At 26.9% G+C, this 20731-nt stretch overlaps 2 protein-coding genes across 2 annotated transcripts; both read right to left on the bottom strand.

Annotated features, from left to right (window-relative positions):
• Positions 1 to 2752: 2752 nt before the first annotated feature.
• On the bottom strand, positions 2753 to 9833 carry LOC101259495 (cytochrome P450 94C1-like). Its single transcript, XM_069290343.1, has one exon. It carries the CDS (start codon positions 4571 to 4573, stop codon positions 3080 to 3082), a length of 1494 nt encoding a protein of 497 aa, XP_069146444.1. The 5' UTR covers positions 4574 to 9833; the 3' UTR covers positions 2753 to 3079.
• Positions 9834 to 17324: 7491 nt separating this feature from the next.
• LOC101259795 (uridine nucleosidase 1-like) lies at positions 17325 to 20391 on the bottom strand. Its single transcript, XM_004249398.5, has 9 exons — positions 19960 to 20391; positions 19159 to 19274; positions 19027 to 19086; positions 18703 to 18885; positions 18506 to 18610; positions 18131 to 18227; positions 17920 to 18027; positions 17698 to 17833; positions 17325 to 17605 (listed from the first exon to the last, which is right to left on the bottom strand). The coding sequence occupies exons 1-9, from the start codon at positions 20039 to 20041 to the stop codon at positions 17497 to 17499; spliced, it is 996 nt and encodes a 331-aa protein (XP_004249446.1). The 5' UTR covers positions 20042 to 20391; the 3' UTR covers positions 17325 to 17496.
• Positions 20392 to 20731: the final 340 nt, after the last annotated feature.

The following is a 20731-nucleotide window of genomic DNA, read 5'->3' on the forward strand; positions in this document are numbered from 1 at the left end:
CTTTAGATAATTTATTTAAAATTTATAAATTCTAAATTCATATTAAAATAATAATTTGCTGAGGTAAGGGATTTTTCTTCTTTATTTGAAAGGAAAGTTAAAGAGAGCAGGACCGATACTTTTGAAATGAAATAGTTTCTATTAACAATTAAGAGGTCGTTTGATATGGGTATAAAAATAACAATTTTAAGATAAATTTTAAGATTTTAATTTATCTTATGTTTAGATAATTCTAATTTTAAATTATTTGTTTCATAATTTGTATCTTAGTAATGAAATAAATTATTTCATATATTTTGAAATAACTTATTATAAAATAAATTATCTTGAGTAATTAATTAATTATTGCACGTATCTTTGTCGAATTATCTTTATATATGTGGACTTCTAAAGATTAATTAGTATTTGATTCTACTAACATTGTAAATAAATATTATTGGCAGATAGATTAATTAACAATTGAATTCACGTGCTTAATTTAGTAGTTAATATACAATAAATTATAAATATAAACTAATTATACGTATATTTTATATAAATCACACATATACTATATATTCACCTATTTTAAATCTAAATAGTTGTGTGAAGGATTATTTTTTTCTTTTTTTGTTTCATTTTTAAATAATATTTCCTCTCTTAATCAAATGAAAATTGATATGCATCACTGGTTGCTATTAGCGCTATAAGATGATCAACACTTAAGTGCATAACAACAATACATATTTAGTAATATTTCATAAGTTAAATATAAAAAAATAAAAATATATATAAGAATTTATTTCTACCCTATAGAGATAAAAATAATTATTTCGAAGGATAAAATTACATACAGTCAACTTGATTATTCAAGATTCTTAAATTGCAATTGTGATCTTCACCCAACAAATTGAAAGGGAAATAGGTACTGAAAGTCGTGGAGAAAAAGAGAAGTTAATCGAAAGACTAGCTAGATGCAAGTACAATTCATTCTATTGCTAAATTTTTAGATAAAATAATCAAAATTAATTTTCACATTTTTAACTCATGAAAAAAAACTAGACTCAGCACTAAAAGGGGGCATATGGAAACACATACAATTAAGTACATAAAAGTATGACTATTCTATTCACTCAAGTTTTAGATAAAATAATTAGGAATAATACACAAGTACACTCTCAATTTGTATTCGAAATTTCAAAAATACATTTATACTATACTAAGATACTTATAAAAGACTCAGCACTAAGAGGGGACATATGGAAAACATACAATTAAGCACATAAAAGTATGACTATTCTATCAACTCAAGTTTTAGATAAAATAATTAGGGGGCATATGGAAAACATACAATTAAGCACATAAAAGTATGACTATTCTATCAACTCAAGTTTTAGATAAAATAATTAGGGTTAATACACAAGTATCCGAAATTTTAGAGACATACTTATACTATACTAAGGTACTATTACATCATAAATTTATTTAATAAGTAATTTTCTATCCCTTTTTAACTTACGTGACACTAGTTTAAAAAAATTAACAAACGCTGAATCCACGAAATAGCGTCATAATACATCATAGCACACCAATTTCTTGTCCTTTTTCTAACAAGGATGATGAACAATAATCACATAAATTCAATAAAATAATAAAACATGCGGAAAACCACTCAGCCAACCAATTTATGCAACTATTGTAAAAAGAAAAACTAGGGATAAGGACAATGATCAATGCAGATGGAGATATTAGATTCATCTTGACTTTAAAGTGTAAAATTAATAATATATTGAAATCATAATTTTGTAAATATATAATAGACTCATTATTTTAAAAAAATTATAAATTAACTTTATAGAGAGATACACTTTTTACCTAGATTATATCTACCTATGAAATTAAATTCTATGTTTTAAAAACTTATGAAATTGATAAAATTGGTTTATACGGCGCCCTGCTAGGAATGTTAATTAGATAAAATTTAAAAAAAAAAATCGTTGTTTTTGCCCTTTTAGCTATATCAACGTGTATTAATTATCTAGGCTTTATCACAACAGAGAAATAGCTTTTTTTGGATCATGACACGTGTCAATATAAGTAGGATAAATAAATTTATTAAATATGTATACGGAATAGATGCAGAACTTAATAAGATAAAATTTTAATCTTTCATCTTTTTTTTCGTTTAACATTTAATGTTCGATGTCTATATTTAGATTCTGATTAAATTAAATTATCATCATAAAATCCATTCCGAAGGTAACGTTTCCAACTTAATTTTCCTCTTTATTTATGATCTTTGGGTAAAATTCTCCTTTCTGCTTAGTATAGTCATAACTTTCGATGTGAGGAGTTTTAATAAAATTGGTATTTAACACATGCAAAATAACACACAAAGATGATCACGTTTAATATTTTGAGCTTGAACTTTTAGGTAGAACTAATGATCACAAAATTTTAAATTTGATTTTATTCCATGTTCGGTTGGACATATTAATTTAAACTAATATTATTAGTTTTATACCAAAATTTTGGTATAACTAATCACATATATTTAATATGAGATTGATTATTTGGGTTATAATAATGATTATTAATCATAGAATTATAATTCGAAATTATTCTTATTTTGAACCAAACGATCCCTAAACGACTTTCACACTGTGCACAAATTGAGGAAGTAGAACATAGAGTAGTAAATCATTACCAAATAATAATCATAATTACAATAATAATAATAATAACACAATAATAATAATAATAACAAACAATATTTACAATAGCCCAACAAGCAATACGTATATATATATATACAACTTCAACATATCAAGAAACAAAATACATATACCATCTTCTTCATAGCTAAAACATATATAATTTGTAAAAAAGCAAATACTTTTTAATATGCCATAACATAACAAAAAATTTACCTTGGCTCAAAGAGGGAAAAACTTCTTAATTGATATGTTGAAATGAGTTCCATCCTCCATGATTAGGGTTTGTTGAATATGCTATACCACATATATATAGTTATAAGTTACTACTTCAGCTTGATCCTGAACAATATATATATATATACATATGGAATAATTTTTTGATCTTATGAACTTATTTGTCGCACTGAAACCAATAAGCCACCTTTGAAAGAGGCAGTAAGGCCAGGAGAGAATCGAGGGTTGTGGTGATATGGTTGAGCTAACTCGACGTGAAATCTCCTTAGTAATGAGAGAGCCACACTTTTAACCTCAACAAGTGCCATTTCTTTACCCAAACACACCCTAAGTCCAGCTTGAAATACTGGATACTTGAATGGATTTTCTTGGACAAAAACCCCATCTTTCAACCATCTTTGAGGCTTAAACTCCAAAGCATCACAACCCCATAATTCTTCCATTCTTCCCATAGCATAAGGATGATAAGTAACCCTTGTTCCCTTTTTCACAAAAGTCCCATCAAGTAAAAAATCATCCTCTAAACAAAACTTTGAATCAAATTGTATAGGAGGGTAAAGTCTCATACTTTCATAAACACATGCTTGTAGATAATGAAGCTCACTCATTTGTTCATAACTTGTGAGATCTTCATTTGGACCTAGAACTCGATTAGCTTCTTCTCTAATGGCTTTAGCGACTTGTGGATTGTTTCCAATCACATAAAAGAAACTTGTTAACGCGGATGCTATAGTGTCCCTACCGGCTAGTAGAAAGCTTATGACAATATCTCTCAAATAAGTTTCATCACTTATTGATCCCATGAACCTTGAAAGAAGATCCCTATGATTTGAAAAAGCTAATTTTCTCTTTTGCCTTATAACTTCTTGTGCTAGAATATTGATCACTTTTATTGCTTCCCTCAACTCTTTTTCACTTCCTATGTTGAAAAATCTCTTGATTTTCCAAACTATAGGTGATGTTGTCATAGCTCTTTTAGCTGATAATTTTGATGCTAGGTCAAAGGAAAGAGCAAATTGTGACATAGGGAGTGAGGATTCTAAACATTTAGGGTCTAATCCAAAAGAGAATCTACAAATACAATCAAATGAAAATCTTCTAAAAACATCTTGAAAATCAAGAACCCCGCCACCTTGTTTATATTCATGTAAAAGTGGAACAAGCCTTTTGTCAATCTCATTTTTCACCACTTCAAATGCATAGGATCTTATAGAAACTTTTCCAAGCTCAAGACTTGACATCCTTTTCTGAAATCTCCATAAATCCCCATCAACATTAAATATTCCTCTACCAAGAAAATCACCCAAGATAGTAGAGAAAGTTTTCCCTTTTGGATAATTATCAAATCTTGTTTTGAGCATATACTCAACATTTTGAGTATTTGAAGTTATGATGTTGCCAAGAACATGTATGTGTATTGTTCTTGTTGGTGATTCTTTTAAAAGATGTGTATACCAATCACACAAATTGATGAATTGTGAAGACCAACTTGTTGTGATGTAAGCATGGCAAATTTCACAATTGCACCAAAGTTTTACCCTCACCATGTAAAATATTAGAGAAAATAGAGAAATTATGATGAAGATAAGAATAGAATAGACATGAAAAGACTTCAGCCACCAAAAAACATCAAGATGATTCATATTTTGGGGAAAAAAAGATGATTTTTTTGGGGGTGGATAAAGATAAAATTGATGGAAAGGATAGAATTATAGAAAAACAAATGGGAGATGAAGGAATAAGGAGAGATGAATTGAACCAAAGTTTTAAATATTTCAATATTATAATTAGTATAAACGTTCACACTTACTCTCTTACTATAATAATGATGCTAAGAAAAGGACACATTATATAATATTCATCTTATTCTATAGTTTCTCCACTAACTATACTGTTAAAGATTTTTTAATAAAGGAACATGCAACGTCTATTTTTTGAATATGCACAAGGGAAATTAATTTATTTTAATGTATTAATTGCCCCGCAAATGACGTACTAAAGATAAATCATATTAGACAAATTTCGTGCGACAATCTCAACCGAGAAAAAGTATTGAAAGTTTTTGAATCTGAGATTACCTGCTCAATGAACCCAACCATCCTCACTATTAAAAAAAGTAAATTTTACACAAATACCATAATGTTAGGAGCTAATTGCATCGTATTCCTACCCTTTTTCAAATTACAAAAATTCCTAAAAGATTTAAGAATTTCGAATATATCATTCAACGTTCCGATAAATCACATCCCGCTTTTGGTTACATCACTCAACTTTTCGATGTATCGCGTCCCGATTTCGTAAATATCACTCAACTTTTCGATACATCGTGTTATAAATTTAAATACATCACTCAGCGTCCGATGCATCTTGTCCCGATACATCACCTTTATTGAAAAAAGACACACTTATCCCGATACGTCACTCAACTTTCCAATACATTATCTTCGTTCATATAAGACACATATATCTCGATACATCACATACAAATGATGTATCCGAGAATAAAATTTTCATTATATTTTTAAATAATAATTTTTTTAATAAAATAAATTATGTATTCAGTCAAATTTTTCCTTTAAACTAAACAAATAATTGAACCAAAACAAAGCCCAAAAAGAAAAGAAAGAGCATAATTATCGCATGGATTGAAAAACAAGACAGTTGGAAGACGCATCTTTTTTGAATCACGTATTGGAAGTTTGTACCCCATTCAATCACGTGCTTTTTATTGTTTTTCTCAATTAATTGTAGCCCTATCTGATCCGCAAGATTTTATTTCGTAGGACTATACAAGATATGTTGTTATTATTTAAATTTATAAATAACTTTATGAATAAAATTCGAATATTAGGTATGAAATCATCTTTAATAGAAAATGAGTGAGATGCGAATCATATTTAATTAAAATTCTTAATGAATATAAAGATTAATGTGATTTTATTTTTTTTTCCATATAAAGGGACCTATCACAACTCACAAAAGGACTTTAGGTTTGTCGATTATGAACTTTTATATGGACCACAAATTGATATATAATTTTAATTGAGTTCATAATTAAGATATTTATTAGTAATACTTAGGATTGTATTAAAAATTATTGAATTTACATAATTTCATATGTTGTATGTTGAGTCCGCCTATTATATTATCCCGCTCCTTTGAAGAAATATCATAATTTTAATTTAAGTGCATAATTATGATACTTCTCGTTTTAAATCGTTTTAATAATATAGACAAATAAATTGAAATAAAAAACACAAGAGGTTATTTGTTGATATTTCTTCTTCAAATTTATTCAATTAGTGGGAATTAGTAGTACGTATAAATGTTTAGATGTTTAAAGAAAAATAAGAATCATCAATAAAAGTAAAGTATATATATTTCCTTCTGTTTCAAATTATTTATCCTTTTTTTCTTAGTTTCTTTTTTTAAAAAAATTCTTTTTTTTTTACAAATTGAGAATATTAATTATTTTTTTAAAAAAAAATCTCTAACAAACATGTGACTAATATTTATTTACTATTTAATAAGATAAACACAAAGAAGTCTATCTGACAAGATGAATAATAAGGCAAACAAAGTGGCATAGTTTAATCAAAAACCTTAATATTCTTATGCTATAAATATATCTGTGGCTGCAGATATACTGATTTTTTTTTTTTGGAAAACTAGAAGGAAACTGTGGGCAGCTATCTGCCAAAATTTGTATGATAGTTCGGTGACGAAGTATTATCGTTCCTCTTATATGCGATGTGGCGAAAAAGACGGACTCAGAAATTTCACTAGTTATTTTCTTTAAAAAAATTATTAGATTTTTATAAGGTCACGAGATCGTTGATGAAATATTGAGAAAATTGTTGATAACACTCTTAAATTTGAGTAGAATTTAAAAATTTATTTTACCCATCTAATAAGATTAAATGTACATTTAAATTCAATTAGTCAAGTAAAAAAATTATTTTGAAAATATCAATAGTTCAGAAGATAAAATTAATAATTTGTACCAAATTTAAAAATATTTTTAACACATTCACTCAAATTTAATATAAAAGTTTTTTATCAAAAGAATGAAGGGGAAAAGAAAAAGTAAAAAGAATATTTGTGAAATGAAAAATCAAACTAAACGGAATATAAATTTAGACAATCAATTAATTAAGGTGAAAAAAATTCTCCCACTAATAGGAGACTTAACTTGGTACTACTCTACTATTATTTACCATTATTTCTATTTTTAGAATTAAATTATAAGAATTTTGACTAACATTTTAAGATGTATTTTTTCGCTGTAATGATATGCAAAAAAATTACAATTTATAGTACTTTTCATATAATTTTAGATTTATAAAACTTTTTGTTTAAAATATCAAATTAATATTATCTAATTTAACTGTAAGAATTAGTCAACTTAACTTTCAAAAAACACAACATGATAAATAAAAATAAAAGGGGATAATTTATTTAACCAAAAAAAGGAAAATAAATACTGACTTTTGGGAGTAGGTTAATTATCTCTGTATACAATGAATTTTGGACTTCTTAAATAAATGAAGTAAATAATTTATTATAATATTTATGATCGTTCTTATCAAATTTTTCTCTTAGGGAGTTCGTTTTTATCTACAATTTGAAGAAATTATTTTCGAAAAATGATGGGTCATTGTGAGAAAAAAAATTCTACGTGAATTGATAAAGGTGAAATAAAGATAACGAGTTAATATTTGATGAAAATGGTGGGTCAGTTTGAATGAAAACTTTGATCTTTGTTGGGAAAAAATACGTATTTTTATTGATTTATTTTTAAAGTATTTGCTAAATGAGTTGCTTTTATATAATATTTATTAATATGAAGAAATTAATATAAAAAGGGTAAAATTTTCAAATTCAAATTGATTTATATTTATTTTAAATAAATTTAAAGAAAAGTTATAAGTAAATGAAAATAATGAAAATAGACGAAATATTATAAACCATATAAAAATAAGTGTCATAGAGCAAAACATGAAGAAAGATCTCCAAAATTTTGTTTTTTTATATAGATAAATGGATAAATAAAAATAAATAAATAAATAAATAAAAGAGTATTATTTTCATCCTAAATCGATACTTCTTTTAGCGCAGAAAAATTCTCCTTCGAGTGACACATATTAATGCGTTATGAGAAAGTTAATTATCATAAAAAAGAAAAAAAGTTCTTTTAATATATTAAATTAATAAGTAAAACTAAACAAATGATCAGTAGTTTATTTCTTTCTTTTTAAGTCGGGGTAGAAAAAAAGAAATGAAAAAGAGAACTATAAGGTACAAAATGAAAATTTATATAATTAATCAATCACTACCGGTTCAAATTATTGTTGATGGTTGTGATTCCTCTTCTCATTATTTAAAAATAACTCAAGAAATACTATTAATCATGATAATTATTTAAAATATTTTTAAAAAAATATAAAATATTTTATTAATTCTTGAAATTAACTTATTGATATCACATAAAATAAAATGAAAGAAATAACATGTATATTTAATTTGAAAATTACGTAAAAAATATTGTGAATGTCAATATTTAACAACATTTAATCGAGCTTCGAAATTCTATATGTGCTACATATATAGGTACAAATGGAGCATTATATATTATTTGAAAATTACGTAAGAAATACTATAAATCACAACAATTAACTTAAAATATTTAAAAGACTAATAAAAAGTTCGATTGACCTTTGAATCTCGATGCCACAGAAAAATGGATAGCTGAGTAACATGTATTGTTTAAAAATAACGTAAAAGTAATATAGATCACAATTTTAAAAATAAAATTAAAAGACATACAAAAATTAAATTGAAGATTTCTCAGTATCACATAAATTGAAGCTAAAAAAATAAAAATTTAATTAGCTTTTTAAAAATTCTATCTACAATTAACACACGAAAAAAACAGATATTAAATCCGTGCTAATACGAAAACATGTGTCTAGTTATTATATTATAAGAAAAAAGGAAGAAGCTAACAACATAGTAATTGACTAATCAACTAGCTTCTTTATGCTTAAACCCAACCTATTATATCTTTTTCCAATATCATGAAGGGGACAATGCCAAAGCAAAACACTAAATTAATAAAAAGATAAAAAGTAAAGCTTTATATGGTGCAAGTGCATTTGGACTATTTTATTTTATTTTAAACAAAAAAAAAAAGAGAATTACATATGTGGTACTAGCTAGTTCATTGAAACAAGACATGAACTAACTATAAACTAAATGATAACCAAATTGCAAATGTTATTAATTAGATTCCTTTTTCAACTTCTATAATTATATATACTAAGTATTTGGTAGTATATACTTAGTATTGCCCACAGAATTTAGCAAATTGGACTATTACAATTTCCAATTACATAATACAAAATTTGAACAATAAATTAATTTCTACATGTACAATAATCATAGAATAGTATCCATCATTAATAGCAACATAGAATATTTGGTTCACTTTTAATTGTTATGTTTTATTTTTGTACGGTCAATTCCACTTAATCATGAAAGTAAATGAACTAGATTAATTCATTGTTTTTGTTCTAAAATTCACATATTAAAAGTTATACGAAAAAAATATTATAAATTGCAATTATTTTTATATTAATATAATGTAAAAAAATACATCTTAAAATGCTGAACCGAATTATTTATAAAGTTAATTTGAATCTCTAAAAAGAAAATATGAAGGAAGCTTATAATATTAATCTGCAATTATTATAAGTAACTAATAATACAACTCCCCAATAATGCACAAAAGAATAATAACAACCAAATCTAATGACTAACAACTCCTATAAATATAACATTTTTGCTTTATCATCTAGAGATGCTGTATGGGTGTAATTATATAAAAGGCCAATACTATAAAAAAAAAAATGCGTGAATTGTAACATGGGGAATTTTTTGGAGATTAATATGAAAATTTGCTGGAAACTTATTTTTTTATAAATTTTCATACTAAATTTTTAGGAAAATCCCTATCATTTATGACATTATATTATATTTTAGTGGCAATATTTATTGTCTTAAAAACATTTAGCAGTAATTGAATTAATAATATTATATTTAAAATTACTAAAGTTTTTAGGGATAATGCACAAGTATTCTCTTAACCTATGCCCGAAATTTTAAAGATACACTTATACTATAGTAAGGTCCTATTACCCCCCTTAACTTATTTTATTAATAGTTTTCTACCTCTTTTTGACCTATGTGGCACTATCTTGTGTGTCCAACGCTGGTTGCCTTTTTTTCAAGCTAGTGCCACGTAGGCCGAAAAGGGATAGCAAATTACTTGTAAAATAATTCAGGGGATAATACAAACTTAGTATAGTATAAGTGTGTCTCTGAAATTTTGGACATAAGTTATGGGGATACTTATGCATTTTCCCAAGTTTTTATCAATATTTTATAGAGTATTAATTATAGATATTTATATAATATTATTTTCGATAGATACAATATAACAGCAATTATATTATTGTTAGATATTTGTAAAAATTATTATCTTTATTTGAATCTCCAAATTTAAACAGTAACGGAGAACGAAATAGTTTATTTGAATAATAAATAATCAAAGTACTAAAAAAATACTTAAATAATTATTGCTCCCCGTATATATTATGTTTATGATCACCTAATTAGTAACACTTTCCGATCAAGAAAATACGATTGAGACATTTTTTCCACCTCAAAAACTAATTATTGCTCACATCTAAACCAAGAATATATATATATATATATATATATATATATATATATATATATATATATATATATATATATATATATATATTTCCTTCTCATTTTTACTTTTTTTTTAAAAAAAATAATTTGAACTAAATGTTGGATTTTATTTGTCCTGATTTCTTACCATAAATAGGTTTTCCTTTTAGGAAAAAGGTTTTTGGATTGACTAATCATATTTTTTAGGAAAAGGTTTAGGACTCTAAAAATACAAGAATGTTGGGAGAATTTATGGGTCACAAGCTTGATATGTTATCACTTGTGTGAACCTCCCATGTATTCTGAGTGAATTGGTAGAGGTTGTTTCTCTCTGTATTTTGTACTCTCATATTTATAGTGGATTTCTCATCTCCTTAGTGAACGTAGGTCGATTGACCAAACCACGTTAAATCTTTGTGCCTTTTGGTATATTTGTCGTTGTATTCTTATTCGTAGTCTTTCGAGATTCGCTTTACTAACTTTCGCATGTACATCTACTTATTTTTGGTCCCAACACTGAATGACAGGTATGTGAGGAGCACATATGACAACAAACATTTAGCTATACAAAATACAAAAAAGAATAAAAAATAAAAAAGGATAGAAACAGGTGAGGAAAATGGCATCCACATAATATTAAAAATGAAAAAGAAATTCTACTGCAATTGATTATGCTTCCTAGCTAGTTATATATAATAGAGATATTTTTAAATAATTATAAAGTATAGCAAATATTCGTTGATACAATATTTCTCTAATTTGCAGGCATAATATTTAATTATATGAAAACATTTACTAGCATCTACAGAATATAAACATTGAAAAAAATAATCCAATGTAATTGATTATACTTCATAGTTATATTTTATAGCGATATTTTAAATAATTATAAAATATAGAAAATATTCGTTGATACAATATTTCTCTAAATTGTAGGCATAATATCTATATGAAGACATTTACTAGCATCCACAGAATATAAACACTGAAAAAAAAAATGTAATGTAATTGATTTTACTTCATAGTTATATTTTATGGCAATATTTTTAAATAACTATAAAATATAGGAAATATTCGTTGAAACAAATATCTCTAAATTGTAGGCATAATATTTACATGTAAATGTTATTAATGTGTATACAATATATTAGATAAAAGTATAAAAGTGTCGAAAGAGAGACCAAAGGGGCACTTTCTATATATACAATGTATCAACGTGTATATATATATATACAGTACACATGCTATAGTTTGAAAAAAAATTATTGCTACTTTTTGAAAAAATAATTATCTCACTATTTTTCTTAAAGAAATAACAGTATCAATCCCTCTATTTATGATAGATTTTCCTATAGCCTGACACAAAGTTTAAAAAGAAAAGATTTTTTTTGAAAGTTATAATCTAAAATAATCATTGACTATTTGCGTGATTATAGATTATCTCATTAAATTTATAAAGAAAACATAATTTGTTTTTAATTATGAAAATGTGACATTTTTTCTTTTAAAAGCAGAATAAAGAGAAATATGTACTACATCAATTGAGATAAAGAATTATATTATAAATAAGAAATTTTGTGTCATGCATGACATTCTACGTATATTATATTATGTAGGACGCATGCATTTACTTGTTCAATCTTATACAAGTTTAAGTGTCTAATTGTGCACACTTAATTTTTTTTAAGCATAATTATCCATTGAAACCAAATAAAGAATCATATTTATGTATATTATGCCTTTTAATCAAGTCAAGACTTCAATATAACCTTCGCATATCAAATAAAAAATAAATAAAAAATAAGAAAATGATAATAATTGATGCAAATTCTTGCACGTTTTACATGCTATAAACAACTAGTAAAAGTCAAAGTATGGTCACATCACACACACAAAAATGTTGGCCACTAAAACCTGTCACAATGTGTGTGGTATCAAGTGATCTATTATTTATATGAACCAGCAATAAATTTCCTAATTAAATCAAAATGATCATTAGCAAAATTGTCTGCCATAATCAAGATCAATACAATCAAAGATAAAATAAATATCATAATGTCTTAATTAGAGCACTAGCTAGCTCTAGCTATATATGACCCCCACTTACATCATAATAATGCACCATTAAATTTATGTTTGTTGATTTGAAAATTGACGCAACAATAATTGTTTTCTTTGTACTAAATTTCACTCAAAATGATGCATTGCTTTATAGATTATTAGTGTAATTTTTCAATTGGAGTGCATTCACAAATAACTCAAAATACTGATACGTAACATTTTTAGATTAATAGTGTAATTTTTTCATATTATAAGATCGAGTTAAAATTTTTAACTCATAAGTAAGTTCTTTCACTACGATTGAGTTCCAATAATAAAACACGAGCTTAAAACACTCCATCCCCTCCTTCCTATTATTTCTTTCTTTATTTTGTGCAAGTTTTATTTTTATATCCACTCGATATTTTATCAAATATAGTTAAAAGAAAAGAAATTAATCGATCATAATTTACTTGTATTTAACCCTTTTTATCAATTCAACAAGAAATACTTGCAAAACTAATTAAATAAAAATAAATCGAGTTACATTAATAGAAAAACCGCTGATTTACTTGTATTTAACCCTTTTTATCAAACGAACTGATTTTTCATATTTTATCCTTCAAATAGATTGATCTTTTTTTTTGTTCTTTGCAATTCACAGTATATAATTTAATATGTTTGAAGGTAAATATGGAATATGAAAAATGATCGAGTACATTAATTTGTATTATTATATTAGGTATTAAGGTGGTCATTTTTGTACTTCTGCACATGCACTTATGGGCTATAAACTAAATAATGTTATTGGGCCTATAAACTAAATAATGGTATTGGGCTATAAACTAAAAAATGGTATTGGGCCTAAAGTTGTACGCAGCAGGCTATAGGCCCAAAACATTTTCCCCTCCAATCAAGATATGGAGAATTACGGTCCATTGCCTTTGGGCCATTTTGCTTACAAAATATGTATATCATATATTAACAGTGTATACTTTATGGTAAACACGCATATACAATGTATATACTCTAGTCATATTATTAAATTAGATGATTGAAAGATATATTTTACGTAAAATTTCCAACGAGATTTGTTCCATTATTCAAAGACCTGTTTAAACATACACCTCTCTTAAAAGGAAGCTACATCAAATGAAGAAAAAAAAAAAGAAGAGAAACAAGTAGTATAACAAGATATTTTCTTCGTTTCAATTGATATGACAAAATATTTGAAGAGACACAAATGAATAAAATGAAGATATTTAAAAATCTAAGGATATAATAAATATGTTACAATATTAAACGATTATATATATATAATTTTGAAATTTGTGCTTTTAAATATTTCATTATATTTGTGTGGTTATAAAAACATATCATCAAAAAAAATGAGAAGTTTAAATTAAAATCATTTCATAATTTAGCAAGCTATCATTCATTTTTAGGGCAAACTAAAAAAAATATTGCCACGTAAACACAAGCATCAATAATAACATATAAAAACAAAACTGTAGGAAAAGTGACCAAAAAAGAAGGGAAAATAGAGAGGCTAGTAAAATTTCTTGTAAAATCAACAAAAAAAAAAGGAAGAAGGAAATTAAATTACAAAGAGAGCTCATGCACATATGAAGTGAACTTAAAAGACAACCAAACCAATATATACATAATACATGTATATATTACGTATATCCACTAGCAGACATAGATATTTTAATTTTAATCGAGCGATCAAATATTTGACTACCCTTTTTTTTCTCTAGTGATTCTTGTAAGGAGTAATCTTGATAACTAAACCAGGGAAAACATCATCAGGATCATGTATATGTGGATTCTCTTCAACAATAAAAGGATCATTACATTTTTCACTTATTGTATGTAATGTTTCACCTTCTTTAACTACATATATTTCATCACATGCCATCTTCTTATAATTCCCTTGCATTTGTACTATGAATTCATTATGATCACTTTCACTTGATTCACAACAACTCAACACCAACATAATTGCCAAGAACAATGCACAATACCATGAAATCGTCTCCGCTAAAACCGTCGATGAATGAACACTAGACATTATATGGAAATGTTGTGGAAAATGTTGTAATTTTAGAGGATATTTGTAGGGGTGTTTTGTAAGAGGATTAGGAAGAAGGGAGTGTGTGTGTGTGTGTTTGTTTAAATGGAATTGAAGTAGTTGTAGGTGGAGTGGGTAATGTGAAATTGTTGGGAGTTGAAAGGGTTCATTCAAGGGGTGTGGGAGGGTAGGTAAATGTCTGGGGGATCAAGAATGTTCAACTTCTTTTTTTCCGAAATACTCTTTCTGTTTTAATTTATGTGATCATATTATTTAACCTGATACGAAATTTAAGAGAGAAAAAATGAAGACATTTGAAACTTAAGATCTAGAACATTTCTTGACTATTTATATCATTGTAAATCATTTTATCAAGGATAGAAAAAATGAAATTGTTTCGCATTATGAACATGTGACATTCTTTTTAGACAAACTAAAAAAAAGATATCACACTCGATATTTAATGTATACTTACATTGAAGTCTGACTAAATTTAGATTTGTGTCCTAAAGTCCTACACTGAGGAATTAATCATATTCTTTAGTAAAAGCGATTCCGTATCAAAAAGACTCAAACTCGAACGAAAAAGTATATCACCACCCTTGTTGGTAATGGTACTATACATTTCAATTATTTGTCAAACCAAACAAAGTGAAATGAAAAGGTTGTCTTTATTATTTTTGGTGGTGCAAGTTAATTTTAACAAAGTCAATCAAAAATCAACAACACCATTTATAGTTTTGACTTTGTTTTCTTTCTTACTTTTGCTTCTTCTTTTTTTTCGTTGAGATTAATAAATAACCTCGTTGTTGATTAAGAGGGTCTAGCATTAGAGGAGAAGTCGAAAAATATTGGTAAAAAATTATGTTGTATATTTTATAAAATTAAATAATTTATTTTTTTCTATTTATATAGTATATATTAAATTTAAAATTCTCGTTTCCATCACTATCTTTTAAATTTAAAAATCTTTACGTTTTGAAATATTTGATATTTCATACATCTTTTACTACTTTGTTGTAACTTTTGAAATTTTGATATGTCTATTCTATAATATTGCGTGGACAAGTTTTTTATGTTCCATTGTTGTAACATAAAATTGATAGTAGTACTGGTCTACTAGACATTTCATTATTTAGTCTAACAAACTTTAATTTGATAGCTAAATAAAACGACTAATTACTTTAACTAATTAATTATGAAAAGTTTATATACATATATAACGATAAAAAAAAAATCTTACTTATTAAATCTTCTAAAAAAAATTACAAAAAGTTGTAGGATGTGGTAGGTCAACAAGTCCCTTTATCAATGAGCCTTTTGACGTTTGCCGCTACTTAATTGACTTTTTTTTAAAAAAATGTGCTTTGGATTTTTTATTGTTCATTTATCTTGTATTCATAATTTATCCATTCAATTTAATTAAATTTACGTAAGATTTATCAAATAAAAACCTCTTTTTTTCTTTCTATAATTCTCTACATTCTTCAAGCTCAAATATGAAATTTAAATTGTAAAAAAGGTGAAAATAAGGATAGTTTGAAATTACAAACAAGACTTTTTATTTTGTTAATATTATACAAAAACAATTGCACTAAGTTTCTTAATTTATTAACAACAATTGTCAGGTAGGGGTAAGTTATGCGCCTATATCATTCTTAATGAAAAATTTCGAATTCGAATTCTAAATATGAATTCTTATTTATTACAAAAATGTATTCTAAATATGGACTTGATGATGCGAATCCAATTTTGACTAGACTGCTGTATAAATATCAAACACAAAGTTTAATTTTTTAAAAAATCTTGATTTTCTTAAAAAGATTACTAACATTTGTAGTTTGTCTATCAATTTTAAACTTATATATATCTTTGTTATATATATATTTTGACGAAGAAAGAATAGTTATTTTATTATAAAGTTAAGACATTACTTTCTTGAAAATGCAATTAAGGTATAGATATGTTAATTTTTTTCCTAATTAAGATTTTTTTTTTTAGTCTTTCATGCATTATTCTTTTCTTTAGGTACGATTTTAACTTACGACATAATACCTAAAATTATATAGGGAAATTTGATATATATATTATTCTGACAAAAAAAAACATTATAGTTGATTAGTTGTATTCTAATATTTGAACCAAAATTAAAACGAGCACGACCTTTATAACCAAATTACACATTCACTTTTCATATAAAACTCTAAGTTATATATGTGATTCAAAATGAGCACGATCTTTATAGCAGGATTTTTTTCATATCTAGGGCTCAAACTTGAGATTTCTGGTTAAAGATGAATCACTCTCACCAATGCACCACAACTCATGTTGGTGTATGTGGCATTGATTAAAACCTTATAGGCACAGTCTTTTTTTTCATCATCAACATAACGTTACTGTACCTAAAATGATGTTTAGCGGCAATTTATAACTATAATTTACTTGCCGCTATTTTTTTTACACTCTTTCTAAATGTCCGTAAAGCCTATAACGATATTCGATTTAATAACAATTAACTAATGTTCGTAAAAACTTTAGATCTTATTATTAATATACATATTTATTGCAACTAAAAACTGTTTTCACATTAGGCATATGATCCCTAAATATTGTCATTAGAAATTCTGAGAACATGTATCACTCAATTTCAAGAATAAGTTTTCTATGATGCAATACAAATGATGAAAACTACATTCATGGTTTCATCAACATTTTCTTGATATAATTCAGAACTTCATCAACATCAACTGTCCATGCAACTGAAACTGGAGAAAACTCTGTCCACGGGTTGCTCGTATTCCATCTACATTACAAGATTTATCCTTAACAATTTGAAGAAATCAAATCAGACTACTCTAAGATTTGCACGAAACGATCAGTTTAGGATATGCTTACTTCTTTAGACCTTGATCCAAGAGCGTATGCCCAACGCAAATGCCCTGTGTCTCAACCCTCACAACGCCTTTTTTATACGTGAAGAGGTCAGGTCGAACTAGTGCCACAAAAGTGACAGGATCATGAGGAAAAACTCCTGAAAACAAACGTGAGTTTAGAAATGCTAAAGCGTTAACAACATATCTCGTGTATAACAACAATGTAAGAACAGCAGAAGAGTACCATATACGCCTTCTGACTTTACATGAAAATCGCGATAAAATTTGCACATATTGCACAAAAGTTTAGCATGTTTTCCTTCTGATTGTCTCAGTTCATCAAGATCAGCATCTAACACAAGTAACAAAGAAAAATATCAAGTCTTTAACTAATACATGTATACGTAAAAAGGGGGAAAATCGAAGAGTTCAGAAAAATTCGCTCTGAAAAGTACCTGTCATTTTAACTTGTGTAGTAATGTTGATGCCAACAACATCAATATTTGCTCCTGAGGTGAATACAATATCTGCAGCCTCTGGATCTCCAAATATCTGCATCATCGAAAACTTTCTAAATGATACAGAGTGTACGTAGACATTATCCCTACTTCAAAGGTAAAGATGATGTTTCCAATAGACTCTCGACTCAAGGAAAGTAGAAAATGCTGGAAGGAAAAAACAATCATTTTGGGATAGTCCTACGCGGAGATATGAGAGGCTAAACAACCATCAAAACACACATATATATACATACACGTTGTCGTGATATTAATTGTATCAATATACTGATTTCTATGAAATCGAACCCAAAGGGAAAGAAGATCACACACATTTGCTTCTGCAGCAGGATTAGCATTTCCCAAAGCAAAGAAGGAACCGCCAAGTATTACCACTCTCTTCACCTTACTTGCAAAGTTTGAGTCACGTTTAACAGCCTAAACTCGAAACATGACAATGAAAAACTAATGTTACGAATTCAAGTAATAAGAACTTGAAAAAATAAGAAACTTTTGATATAAAAACTTACCAAAGCTAGATTTGTCAATGGTCCGAGTGCAAGTATAGATACTTCACCAGGATATTCGGATACTTTATCCACCAGAAATTCAGATGCAGATTTCTCGATTTTGTTAGAATTCGGAGAAGGTAAGAATAAGTTTCCTAATCCATCTGAACCATGAACAAAGTCTGCAACATGTGGCTCCCCTCTCTACATAACAATATCTAAGTCAAAGGTCCGAGTACAAGTATAGATACTTCACCATGATATGCATATATTTCGAGTACTTATGATAATATATTTCTCCAATGGATACCATAAGTAAACTTAGGAGTTACGAATAATTATTACCTTCAAAGTTTCAAGGCTACCTTCTGCCACCGGGATATCTGGATATCCTGCAGTCTCACACTAATTGATCAAGATTTTGTATTAGTAAAACATCAAAGTGATGAAATTCTGCATAAATGAAACATTACATACCAAAATTAATGCATTTCGCGTAGCAGCTTTTGTAGTTGCATTTCCAAATATGGTTGTTAAGCCTAATATCTCAACTTCTGGTGACTGGAATGCCATTAATATCGCCATGCTATCATCTAGATATCAACAACACTCAAATCAGATCGATGAGAACGTGTGAAACAGGACTGTAATCGGCCAAAATAAACAACAACGCAACACAACCAGATCAAAATTTATCGCGAACATGACAGGAAGTTTCACATTTCTTCTTTTGGGAAAAACCTTGAATCGAACATAATCAAAGTTAACAACAACTTCTCCTAAATCTGTTGCCACACAATTACAGAAACTTGATGTCTCAACGAATTTCGCTAATTTGATTACATCTCTGCAATGTATATTTTCTTTATTACGAAGGCAAATCACATCTCTTTACATAGAAATTACCATGTTTGATACTATAATCAACTACATGGAACTCTTCGAATTCAAGAAGGATCGGTAAAGATCATAGCACAAATAAAAGTATGTTCTCTGTAACACTTTAACATGGTATCAGAGCAGACACAGTTCTCAGGATCGAATCTCAAAACACAAAGAAATCCACAAGATATGAACTTAATCATCTCTGTATCATAAACAAGATATATATATATATATGCGTGTGTGTTGAACGAATTCTTTAAAAATATTGACAGTTATATGTGTCGGATCTTCCAAAAGCTATGTATTACGAGAAACTTGAAACACACTAGAAAGATAACAAAAGATTGCTCAGAAATGATAAAGAACACAACTTTAAACAGAGGAAAATCTTACCAATGCCAGGATCAGTATCTATGATGATTTTTTCGCGGTTTTTCGCCTTCAATCCATCACACAAATTACCAGAAATCGACATCTTTGTCTTGTTGAATACTCCACAGATTTTTTTTTAAAAAAAGATTGAAATTAGTATAAGAAAAATGAGTATTATTCCAAACAACAAAAGACCGCTCTCATTAGGAGCTGAATATTTTTTATAGCTCTATTCTCCCTCCCACCAATCAGTGGTTGGCACTATTTTCACCGAGCGGTTCAAAATATGAAATAATAAATAAAGTGATTCAAAAATTTATTATATACAAAAAAAAATAATTGTAATTATATATATAAATAGTATACATGGATTTAGATAAACTCCTCGTTCAATTGTTCTCTCCTTTGTATCGTCGATTTAAACGTGCTGATGGGTATGTCTATGTGCACTACAAAAATACACTAGTAGTATTTATTGGTATTATATGGATATATTTAATTTAATTTCATATTAAATTAATTTTTAATTTTTTTCATTGTTCAAAGTTTAATAAGAATATTATATTTTTTTCCATATTAGACATACATTTATTTGGAAAAAAAGTTGAAATTCCATCTGATTCAATATTTATGGTCAAATGATAATTTATTTTCCAATTTTTATTCAGTTATGATTTTGTTGTATTCCCAAGGTAATAATGGATTAGATCCTAATCATCAAGGGTATATATATAATTAAACAATATATATTCTTACTTGTGTATCATAGATGAGTAAAAATAACATATAATGT

This window comes from Solanum lycopersicum, chromosome 10 (assembly GCF_036512215.1).
Source record: "Solanum lycopersicum chromosome 10, SLM_r2.1".
Classification (NCBI taxonomy): Eukaryota; Viridiplantae; Streptophyta; class Magnoliopsida; order Solanales; family Solanaceae; genus Solanum; species Solanum lycopersicum.